General features: G+C 35.5%; 1 protein-coding gene across 3 annotated transcripts; it reads right to left on the bottom strand.

Annotated features, from left to right (window-relative positions):
- Window positions 1-693: 693 nt before the first annotated feature.
- On the bottom strand, window positions 694-12,593 carry LOC105331460 (organic cation transporter protein). Of its 3 annotated transcripts, none has more exons than XM_066070911.1 (12): window positions 12,411-12,593; window positions 7,174-7,821; window positions 6,868-7,033; window positions 6,318-6,582; window positions 5,561-5,664; window positions 5,009-5,163; window positions 4,689-4,857; window positions 4,168-4,383; window positions 2,940-3,166; window positions 2,567-2,748; window positions 1,735-1,886; window positions 694-1,208 (listed from the first exon to the last, which is right to left on the bottom strand). In XM_066070911.1, the coding sequence occupies exons 3-12, from the start codon at window positions 7,008-7,010 to the stop codon at window positions 1,118-1,120; spliced, it is 1,704 nt and encodes a 567-aa protein (XP_065926983.1). In that variant the 5' UTR covers window positions 7,011-7,033; window positions 7,174-7,821; window positions 12,411-12,593; the 3' UTR covers window positions 694-1,117. The 3 variants fall into 3 exon arrangements, with proteins under 3 accessions (XP_065926983.1, XP_019924166.3, XP_065926984.1); XM_020068607.3 differs by lacking the exon at window positions 12,411-12,593 and adding an exon at window positions 10,879-11,042; XM_066070912.1 differs by lacking the exon at window positions 694-1,208 and adding an exon at window positions 2,208-2,318 and having other exon boundaries at window positions 1,749-1,886; window positions 12,411-12,592.
- Window positions 12,594-12,932: the final 339 nt, after the last annotated feature.

Genomic DNA, 12,932 nt, shown 5'->3' with positions numbered 1-12,932 from the left:
TAAATAAGTTATGTTTGATTTGTACAATATACATTTGTATTTTTATTAGCAATTCATAATTTTCTATTTACATTATGTATTTTCAATCTATTTTGTGAAACATTTCATTTGTAATGAACATTTAAAAAAAATGTACTGAATCTTACATGTACTTGAATGTGGTATGTGATGCAGGATTTTTTTGGTTTAATATTGTTCTTTTTATCGAGCTGTTGTTAAATGCATGAGATTTTATAACCTACCAAACTGGGTAAGCAGGATGTGTTCCTTTTTCGCAAGCCAATGGTTTTCGGTCCACTAAGCTCCCAACAAATTAACCCTTGGGTTTTAGAAGCGAAGTGTAAATCAGAAACTCTTGCCTAGGGATGATGCACATGTTCCGTAAGGTTTACAATAGTTAATCACACAACTGATTAATCATAAAATTTAAAGGAAAAATTGAATACATTTAAAGAATATTCAATAAAAATAATTCACACAAACTTAACGAACAAGGTGAATTGATCAAAAAAATGCCTTGAAACGATGTTATAAAGTATACATTATAGTACATGATTTCGTTGACACAGAGGGTACTTTTATGTTTTTTTCAAGGCTTTGGGACAACAGTTTGTTATCATTTTTAAAAAAAGATAATGAAACACAGAAACATCAATAACATTTTCTATAGTTCGATTTTAGATATATTTATTTTGTAAACAATGTAAATAAACATGTAAATAACAAATGATCTCTTTTGATGAATTTATAACAGAGAAATGAAAACATCAATATAAAAACGAAATATATCGATCAAATAAAAATATAAAACTATCTCAATATATGTATACCGGTAAATAACATTTTTAATAAACTATATAGGCATACATTTTTTGAAATAAAACTTTCTATCTGCCATATTTTATCTCTCTCTCTCTCTCTCTCTCTCTCTCTCTCTCTCTCTCTCTCTCTCTCTCTCTCTCTCTCTCTCTCTCTCTCTCTCTAGCATAATTCAGTTTATAAAATCTAAAACAAAATCTGTAAAGCATAAAGAAAACTGGCACATTTCTTCATTCAAGCTTCATACAAATATATGTATACAATGGAATAGTATTTTTTTCTATTCCTGTGTTCTTAATCAAGTGACATTTTCTTCTTTTTCTGATGGTCCATTCAGAGGCTGTCTTGCTACTATATCCATTTCAATATTTCTTGACATCCTACCTGACCTAAAACGAGAAGAAACACATGATGGAGAGGCACAAGGCTTGTTCGAACACTAATACCATATTTCTATATCTCAAGTTTTCTTCTTTAAACTACATTTAATGTTTCACAGTATGAACAATTGAACGATATGTGTAATTTTCTTTATGCAAAAATTTAAATTTTTATCAATAACATTAACCAATACCCCGGTAATTTGTCCCCTCCATTGGAATAAAAATCTTTCCTAGCTCTTTATTTTATTTTTCCAGAATATTTTATTCCGTGTATGAATACATTAATCTACATCAATTATGAAAATAAATAAAAATAATTAACGGATCCCAGCTCGTACTTTGAACAAAGTACAATCTAGATACATAGCTTCTGAGAAAGGTTTTCCTCTGGCTTGTTTAACACTTGCCAATTTGCAAACTAGTTAGGTCACAGACATTAATGAAAACTCAATGTATACATCATGACAATTTTATCAGAAAAATTGAAGTAAAGAAATTAACTCAACAAAAGTCTATTTATAACAACACCAACCGATCAAATGCTATCGTGTCTTCGATGGTTTCCGGTAATCTCCGGTTGAGAGTTTCCGGAAGCAAAAGGGAAAGTAGACCTGCAACAACTGCGCATGTTCCGAATACGGACATGGGTAAAACTCGTCCCACGTCGCCGCTAACCACTTGGCCCTGCAATAATCATTAGTTGAATTTTATGACTAGACAACCAGAAATCTTGTAATCCGGGGACAGACGACCCGCAGCTTTACCCTAAGGTAAGGTAGGTTGTAGGAAGATAAAATACAATATCGTCCCTCAAACATTTTCACACGGTCAGGAGTTTGTTTCCTTAGATTTCTAAGCAGCCCACACATCTTTAATGGCAGATTTCTCGCTGTAGTCAGAACAATACCGACTAACTAACTTTGTCTTACCCTCAAGTCTAAATAGCAAAGAAAAGAAATGCTGAAAACCAATACAGTCAAAATGAAAATGGAAAAAGTGGATTACCAGAGAGATAAAGGATTATAATTGCTGACACTTGTGACGTCATCCACCACAGATTATCTGTTTTAAACCCACTTTGGCTGCTAATATTTTTCTGAGGCTTTGCCTAGTTGGCTGAAATAGAAACAAGTCACTTTTGTTTAGTTTCTTCAGTTTCTTCCTTGTCAAGCCAATACCTTTTCCTTATACTTCTCACACCGAACACCCTCGCGGCCTGTCAAACAAACTTTTCTCAGAAATTAATGTTAATATTTCAAATATATGTCTGTACATACATCATAAACATAATAAATTGTATCGGACATGCAAAATAAGGATATAATCAATGAGGTTAGGGTACAAAAACTTGACAGAAAAAGTACCAAATCGACGACGTATGGGGCAATCATTCCACCGGTGCGCGCGCAGAAGTTGGCGACTCCCAGAGCTGAATTTCTGATGACAGTCGGGAAGAATTCTGCCGAGTACAGGAAAATTGTAGCGAATGCAGCACTGGAGCCAACCTTACCCACGAGAGACAAGAGCACTGTCACCCATCCTAGATCTGTTTGATAAAGAAACAGTGACAGTGCGATAATGAAACCAAAAGTTCTATATATGACGTATTAATGTGAAATTGAATAGTGTCACCCCTCTATTTTTCATGTTTGATCTTGATTATCATAAGAAACCCTTAAATCATGAACCGTTTTCAAAACAATTTAATTATTGAGCTACGTCTCAATAGTTTCTCACCTGATGATCCATATAGAATGGGGAATATTGTGAGCACGAGCGCTATCCCCCCTGACAGTAGGGAGACGACGTAGACAGGTTTCCTGCCGACTCGATTAAGGAGTGGGATACACAACAGGAAGCCCACGATCTCCGCGAGGCTGGTCAGGAAAAAGTTCAGGTAGACATCACCCCCCAAGTTACTGACGTTCAGGGACAGGCCGCTAAACTCCATGGCAACAACCAACCTGTAATCATCATCATCATCATCATCATCATCATCATCATCATCATCAAATCCATACATCATTATCAAAAACAATAACTTTTTCATCATCATCTACAACACTTTATTATCATAATCATTATCAGCATACTATTTATGACCATTTTTATCAATGAAATCATCATCATCATCATCATCATCATCATCATCATCATAATGATAACATTTTTAAAAAGTGATGTTAAACTATATTGATTTACATAAACAATGTTATTAAAATGAATTAATTTTAATATCGTTATCAAACGTTAGATTAATATTATGGTCTTGTTTTGTTATGTCCTTTAAGGCCTGGTCATATGTTTTGTTCTCACGGCGCTATAAAATTTATGGAATCGCCGTGAAATTGCAAGAAAACTCAGATAATTTGAAGAATTAATTTTTTAAAGGAAAAGATGTGATGGCGACTGCAGCGTATATACGGAACTTCCTTAGTGCAAAACTGCTTTTCCATGGAGTTTTACTTGTAAATGACTGCTTAATCCCCGAATGCTCTTGCCGTGCTAGGAGTTTTCAACTCGCGTTCTCTGTGTGCTGAATGCGCTGACAGCGTGCACAGGACAATCTTGTGACGCAGTGACATCCTAAAGGACTCCAAGAGTTTTCATGCAACTGTACAATTGATTTATCACTGCGTCTTTCGTTACCTGCGATTATGGTGGTGCTGGACACGCTGCCGCGCTGCCACGGAGCTAACACTTCTCTTTTTCTACTGTGTGTTTATCAGAAGGCAGGGCATTGGCGCGTACTTTGCGCTCATAGTAGGCGCCGTCGAATGGCGTTCTTGACGATCCAACACCAACTACATGTAATGAATAAGTCGTTGTGTTGTTGCGCTGCTGTAGGAGACTCTACTGCGCGCACCTCAGCGTTATGTTTTTTCATGGACGCATTAGGATCGCCTGAATATCGCAGCTCCACCGTGACATAAATTAGAAGGAAAAAAATAGAAATACAACTCACCAGTTCAGACAGATGACAATACATCTGACCATCAGTAGGGGAGAGGAGCGGAGCGCCAGCAGTGACACCCTACCCACACTCGTGTCCTTATCCTCCAAAACAAGGATTTGATCCGGGCACTTCCGGTTGTTGATTTTGGCGGCGTGTCTCAGGATTTTCTCCGCTTCGTCTCTTCTGCCACGGACGGCCAGCCACCGAGTGGATTCTGGCACCAACCTACAAAAATGAACCATCCATAGGAGTTGCGTAAAGAGAATTAAGTTATTCTTCACAGACACAAAAATACCATTTCCTTTGTTGCTTTTGAGTAAACAAAGTGTACATCCACTTAAACACTGTGTTAATATAAATAGTAATTGAATTTTTATCAGTTTCCATGAATATTGGTTTAGGTTTATGAATTCACCTGACTGTGTACTTTTTAATTTATTTTCTTGATTGTTTGATTGTTCTAAAAGCGACCTTGGAAAACGACACGACCTAATTAAGAGAAACAATTAACAAAGATAGCCGCCCTGTACCAATGATAGGACAGGAAGAGGACGGTGGGTAGTGCCAATGTGAGATTGAGATATCTCCAGTCTCGGATGAAATACGCTGCCCCTGCCAACAGCAGCACGCCGAACCCCCAGAACAGCATGTACACCATCCCAGCTAACATCCTCATATCGGGTCCAACCAACTCCAAATCTGTTAAAAGAAATCAAATTTAGTGAAACATGTACATGTAAGAATGGCTTGCTGATTTCATCTGTTTGTGAAGAATGCCATTCAAATTGGTAACTGTATTCTTTAGATATTCTAAACTTTTGTCTATAAGAATAAGTACATGTATATATACCCATAACGTATGCTGTACTAATCAGGCCACCAACGGAAATTCCCGAGAAGAACCGAAGCGTTGTGAAGACCCAGAAGTTGGTGACAAACGTCAGAGATACGTTTGACACGATGTATAATACAGTGCTCGTTAAGAGAGCTCGCTTCCGTCCGTAGCTGATAAAACATTTCATTGAAGAAAAAAATAATGCCTTGGATATTGAGCTTTGACATTTGATATTCTTCAGCTGAATACTGAAGATAATATGTTAAGGATGGCAGAATTTCTGCGACATTATCAGTCATATTAGATCATCTAGATGAAATTCCTTAAAACAAAAAACGTTCAAATAGTTTGAAAATTTACAAGTTGAGTAAGGTTGAGTTGAATAAGGTCACATACACGTCAGGTTTTAAAAAAAATTAGGCTTAGCTTATTTCAAGTAAAGGATAAATGACTTTAAATGTCAATAAAATTGTTTTGATGGAGGTGATCTTAGTACAATGCCACTTGACTATATCTATTCTAATTGAGACGAACATTTCAAAAACCAGATATAAGTATCTCCTTTACCAGTCAGACAGGATTCCAATGGCGAGCGAGCCGACCGTCAGTCCAGCCATGTAGGCCATTGTAGCGTGTGTTCGATGTAACTTCTTACTACAGACTAGGTTATCCTGTAATAATTGAATTCTTGGTGTAACGCCTCATTCTATTGGCTAAACAAATTAAACATAATTTGCCTACGTCACAATACGACCCGCGTGCAATGTGTATTAAATTTGCTTCACATTACATTTAAATTTTGTACAAATTATCGCATTTTTAAAAAATAATGATCCTATTTTTGTTGAAATTAAAAGTGTCCTCTTTTGAAATTTCCATAATGATGCACAGTATACCTATAACTGCAATTTTCAAAATCACTCTTATAATTTCCTTTCTTTTATTTCAATTTCTGACCTGCTACCAAAAATGGGGGGGGGGGGGGGGTGGACACTTTTGATACTTCATTGATTATCTTGAGGCTGGCCCCTCCCTAATGCTACGTGCCTGGTAGTAATGTCTTACTCTGCAAAACAAGTGGGGGACTACGCCCCCACCTTTTCCTCCCCCAGCCCTCCCGGTTCCGACGCCCATGACATGTACTACCATAAAAATGTTCACATTTGACTCTTACTGCAAATACTTATATACAATCTTCAGAATGGACTTGCTAGTACAATGTTTTGTTTTTGGACGAACAATGCTAAATAGTGAATTACAGTTGACATACACATGTTACAGTAACAATACAGCAAAGCAAAGGCCTATAGCTATACGTACAAACCTGTGTGACAAATGTGCTGTCGAACTCCGTCTTATCGAACACCCAGCGCCGACATTCAAACGAGTACAAGCTGGAGTTGTGAATGGGAGATCTATCAGGAGTGGAGTTGTTGTGATGATGAAACATTTCACACCGGGAATACCGGATTCCTTCGCCGATACTGGAGTGGATGTGGATGTCCAGGGGCACTGACTGGTTTACTAAGTGCGCATGCGCGGGGCCCTGGATGGCGAACGTGTCGTTATGGAGATCCGGTATGGAACACCTTTAATTTATTAAATTAACTCTGTGTTTACTCATACTAGTATTTCAATAATATTTTAAAACATTCCGGAAAGTTTCCTTGATTTTGATTTACAGATACATGTACTAGTATTCAGTGAAAATTTAACAAGTTTTTGTAATTAATCTTAATTTATTAAACAATAGGAAATTTCTAAAAATTCTTCATTTTCTCTTTCCTGATTTTATAACTAATGATCATGATTTATTTTTCCTTCTACTGGTGGATCTTTATTTCATAAAGTCAGGTATTAATCGCAATATTTACCTGTGATCGGGTGCAAATAATATGAAGAGGGACAGACATGTCTGTATTGCTGTAAACACTATAGGGAGAGTCTGTAGCACGTAGATTTTCTTCTGGTAGCGACCAAACGATCCAATCACTTCAAAAACGTCATCGTATGCCATCTTCTATTTACAGTTGTATTTTTCTATTTTGAAATTACAACAAAAACACTTTCTGTAAAGGTAGGAAAAACTAGACAAACAATTAAAAAAAAAGCAACAAGAAAACAAGACTTATAAAAAAAATGAAAAAATTCGCGAATTCGAAAATGCTTTACTAACACACCTCGTTTTGATGGATTAAATCCTATCTAATGAATGAAGTGTATTTAGACCAGAAGTTGCGACAGATGCTAAACCTGTATCCGTAGAGTCACAACTTTCCTTTGCCACACACCACAGTTAGTGACCATAACATCCTATCTCACGGGATTTAGTGCTCTACCTTAGCTTTACGCTGGAAAGTATCCACAAAATACACTACTTCTTCGAAGAAAATGTTGATCTCAGACAATCACTTCCGGTTTTAGTAGAATACCACTTCTTGTCTACATTAACAGCTTCCTGTCCTCATATACCACCAATTTTCTTAATACCTGAAATTCCCATAAGCACTTGTTTCACACAACCACTTCCGGTTCATGGATACCACTTCTTCCGTTAAGACTCACAGTTATATCTGACGACTACTACTTACACAGACGCGACGTCTCGTCTTTTCTCGTCACTAAGGCCGCTTTTTATTTTGCCTAACGCACCCTGCCGTCTATACCCTGGTATAACTTTTTAGCCTCTTGATAACTCAAAGTGCAATCAACAAATTTTCTGACAAATGGCACCATTTAAAATCCATCTATTGTCGGAAGTTTAAGCTGGTTGTTCGCTCTTGCCTTGAACTGTTTCAAAAATCCTTGGTTAATATGCCTGCGACCCTCTGTAACAAAAAACAAAAAGTAAAAAAAAAACGTTATTGCTGCATGGGGATTAATTATCTTAAAAAGCAGTCTATGAACACATGAACAATCAGCAACAGCATTCCGCTTTTGTCAGAAATTAAATCCTTTCCCATTTAATTTTGATGGTGTTTTTTAAAATTCTAAATGCTGACCTTGGAGGAGTATAGCGTCAATGCAAACCTTAACAAAGCAGTAAGCTAGGTTTACACGATCAGTGCTGGCAGAAGAAACTGAATATACGATTAAGGCAGAACGCAATGTTATACGTTTCTCCTACATTTCTGTGTCTTATTCTTATTCTTAAAGCTTGACACTATTACGCTATAAGACAATTAAGAAGGTTTGATGGTCGTGCACATTTTAACACAAAATTTATTTCCTTAAGCAGGAGAGCTCTTTGTAAATATAGAGTACAATGTCCAAATTTCAAAGCTAAGAATAGGATTTTTTTGTGTATTTTAATGATATTTCATAGCTATACGAATTATATCTTAAAAGATCATGGTTCACATCGATAATCTCACCGAAGGAGAAACATAAAACGCGTACGATCCGTAAAACCCGAAAGGACTGAGTGCAACACAAGATATAATTGTCTACCGGTATTTTCTATTTGTGTTATTTGAAATGATTTTCTATAAAGATACAATGTAAATACGCAAATTAAAAATGATTGTAAAATGAAAAAGTTATCCAGTTGTCTCGAGTATACAAATCCGGGTACTGTCCATTTTTTGTATGCCTGCGACATTATCATAAAAAAGATTGACGTCATGACGTGTATTGTGCACCTGACACGAAAAATAATGGTATTTTTCAACAGCTTTTGACTGAAAACTATTAATGCTAGGATAAAATAATAAGTTGAATCTCAAAAGGTGTTTCCTAGATTATGTTTGAAAAATATGTGATAAAATTTTGAACGGGGTCGATTTTGATAACAAATGAACCAAGTTCTTTTAGGGTAGATCTTATTTTTTTGTTGACCCCCCCCCCCTTCTCAAATGTTCAGCAAAATAGTTTCGAATCCTGTTCACAAACAAATATCTAGGTCTTAAATTGGCGGAGCATTCAATTTGTATCATTTAGGAGGTAGACATGCATTGTCCCAAGGGGTCAGGTTACAGTTCTGTCTATACCCTGAGTTCCTTGAACCCGGGTTGAATTACTAAGAAATGAATATGATTTCTGGGGCTTTTAAAAAATTGTCATGGTCACCCGATGAAAAAGTTGATATTGGCTTTGGGGTTTGGTTTTTCCCTACGATAAAATAAACGTATAGAAAAAAAGAGCTATTAATCAATTAGAGGTACGAATAAAATTATTTGACAAATGAATTTTACACATGTATATTTTTTTTTATATAAAGTGGCGGAGTATTATATTCTTTAGGTAGTGGATATGCATTGTCCCCAGAGGTCAGATTATCCGTCTGTCTATACTCCGAGATCCTTGTACCCGGCTTAAATTACCAAGAAATGATTATGATGTCTGGGACTTTTAAAAAGTTGTTATTGTAACGTTTGAAACCAGTTATTAATGGTCATGGTGTTCGTTTTGGGCACATTAAAACATAAACAACAAAAATCGTGAAAAAAACCCAGTTTGTTTTTTGGGGTAGGAATAGAATTATTCGAGCAAAAGAATATTTATATAACATTTTTTTTCAATATGATTTGTAATTTCTCTAATTTTTTTTCGATTGACTTAGAAATTCGATATTTTTTATCGGAAAACAAATATTGTACATATCATTCAAATACGGCTCATAATTTTGAACTTTCAGGAATTCATACTGTCTAAGCGTCGTCTGCAGTTTGAAGTCACCTGATTTTCTGCAGCGTCATTTCATAAAACATTCACAGTTCAAGTGAATTAGTACGTCAATTTCATACAGAGGGCATTATACAGCGATCATTGCATCGCAAGCTAGTGCCAAGGACTTGTTCAAAAACCGTCAGGACCAAAATTTCCAACATAATGCTGAACAGTTATTACACTGATTTAATCGAAGCTGTCAAAATGTATGCTTGAGAACAGAAATGGTCCGGCATGTTTCTCTGCGTGTGAATAATGATTTAAATGTAAAACTTTTCTTTCTTTCTAAAGTTGAATGTGTAAAAAATGACATAATTATAGATAAATACAAACGCGTGAAGTCGTCAAGAGGCTATTTAGAAAGATCTGACCTGCATTTGACATCAAGGTTCATAATTTAGTTATATGCACCCTACGTCTGAATTGGCAGGGTATATATGTACCCAGATGCCAAAAGTCTGTCATTTTTTCCTTTTCACTATATATGTCATTGAAAACCAACATTTTACAAACAAACAATACCCGATTATGAATAGATTTGGATCGATAAATTTAGATTTTTTTCTAAATTGTTTTGCATAATATTTAAATATGTTTCCGGTCGTTTGTTCCTAAGATTTGATATTAGAAATACAAATGGGATTTTTCATGTCACATGCTGCGGAGGATATATAGTAGAGCTCTATATAATATTAAAAAATGTTGTACTTCAAACATCAAATTTTACAAAAGACTTTCCTGTACATACAGTAGCTATAAAGTTTACAGAGAGTTGTATTTTTAGTCAATTCAGAGTTAAATTACAATTTAACAAAAAAATGCCGACAGATTATTCAAATCAACACAAACTGCAATGTTTATGTGTAAGTGAAGCTCTCGTGAATTACAATTGAAATGCATACCTAAATAAACCGTAATTAGTATTGTATAACACATCTGTGTAATCTATACTAGGATAGAATTAATTATTTTGATCTCATCTGTACATCTTGAACATGTAGGTTACTTACAGATCTATCTTACAAACTTTTTACGGCAAAATAAATAAAAAAAGCCCAGCGTATATTGCTTTAACTACGACGCCCTCCCCCTAAAAACTCAATAATTAAAAATTAAAAAAAAATAAACAAAATCCCAAACAAACAAAAACAAACTAAAAAACAACAACAGCAAAACTGCAGACTGCAGACTTCACCCAAAGCACTGACAATACTTACCAAAAATAAAAGAACGACATTTTCCAAAACATCTTATCCGAAAAATGTAATGACAGGATGTGGGTGTAATATGGCTATTTCAGTTACTACACAATATGTATGACCATGCCATCTTCCTTTGTAATGAATTGATTGTAGCGCCATAAAGGATGATCACGTTTACTTATCATGGGCGCCGAAACTTACCAATAGAATCTAGGTCAAACTTTAAAAGGGAAAAAAATGACAATATTCAGTAAACCCACAGCAAGTTGTAATTCATTTAAATTTTACATGAAATGCCTTTACAGTAATATCACATGTAATTTCTATTTAACTCGGCATGACTTGTAGATGAAACTTGACACTAATATCTTCAGAGTGCCTTTTTAAAAATTTTATTTCACAACAAGTAAAGTTGAAATTACTCTGTGCTTTTTCTAACGTGGATTTAATCACGTGTTGATTTGCATTTTGTATTTGTTTTTTTCTCTCCAATTTTCATTTCGTTGTTTATGAATATATAGTGTACGGGGTAGTCTCTCTCTCTCTCTCTCTCTCTCTCTCTCTCTCTCTCTCTCTCTCTCTCTCTCTCTCTCTCTCTCTCTCTCTCTCTCTATTATTTTATGAACATTTCCAACACTATCATTTATAGCTGAAGGTGGACATTTTCATCAGCGTACTCCCTCACCCCGAGCGTCAGTAAGGCGTGATAATTGAACCCCCCACTCCAATGTGACATCTATTTATCTAAGATGTCCGTGTTTTGCTTTGTTGGGTTATAGTATTGGCGTATGTTATCATTGGTTTCCCTTTATTTTTTTAACATGAAACATAGGTAGCCGACCATGTCTTTTGCATGTTATCATTCACATTAAATCTGTGTTAATGCGACACAGATCTACAACAAGGTCACGTGTTTAAAAATTAAACTTTCCAATGTCCATCTAGGAAAAAGTAAATATAATTGCAGGTTTAAATTGTTGAGTTCAGAAGGACTTTCAAGTTTATCCGTCACTTTATACTTTGCAAAATCGATCCGAAGTATTAACACAGGCGAAGACACTAAAACCAGCAAAAACTGTGATAATTTTTACTGTCGGTTTTACTAGTAACCACAGAGGGAGAGAGAGGGGTGGGGTGTTTCAAAAAAGTTAAAATTTCTACTGAGAGACAGAGACAGAGACTAGATTATGGTTTTTTGTGTTTAAGCGTCCAAGGATTGTATGTTAAATCATACCTCAACTTCTCCTCTATAAGAACTTGAATATTAGAAAAAATAATAAATTGATTCGGTAAGCTTAATCAAACTGTTCGCATACGTTGAACAAAGAGAGCGGGTTGCATTTGTGTACTTCTAATTGAAAAGTCATATAAAAAATATTTGATAAAGATGGAGAGAAGAAGTAAAGTAAGAAAGCGAAAACAATTGAAAAGAGAAATATGGTAAAAAAAATATATAAGAAAGTTATATTGAAGAGAGAGAGAGAGAGAGAGAGAGAGAGAGAGAGAGAGAGAGAATAATGAGATTTAAAAAGAGTTGTCAGTGATACCTGGCTTTTCCCACAACTATAGTCAATCCCGTCTTGTACGTACATCTATATATATATAAATATCACAGCTCACCCCTGGTATATACAGCTGAATAAGTCCCGCCGATCTGTCCGCAAAGTGACAACTTCCGGTTAACTTCTCCTGTGTATCCTGCTACTGGCCGTGTGTCTGTCCGTGAGCGATGTGTCAGATGACGTAACAACTGACTGTGTGTCTGTTGCTGAGCATGCGTTAGATGACGTAACGTGGTGCGACATCCGGGAACTAGTTACATGTGTTTGTGTAATGCAGGGCTGCGTTTTACAAAAAAACTTATGACTTACAATCAAATTAATGAATGTTAATCACAACCTAATCAATATTTTATTTGGCTGTAAAATAAAATTATGATAGTTGTTTAAATATGGTTTGTTCAATTTTGTTCATTAAATATAATTCCATAAGACTTAGAATATTTACGCATTGTCGTAAGATCGTTTGTAAAATGCAGTCCAGGTCTGTGGGTTGTGTTTTGTTATTGT

This window comes from Magallana gigas, chromosome 9 (assembly GCF_963853765.1).
Source record: "Magallana gigas chromosome 9, xbMagGiga1.1, whole genome shotgun sequence".
Lineage (NCBI taxonomy): Eukaryota > Metazoa > Mollusca > Bivalvia > Ostreida > Ostreidae > Magallana > Magallana gigas.
Note: the sequence above shows the minus strand (reverse complement) of the source record. Positions and strands in the feature narration are given on the sequence as shown.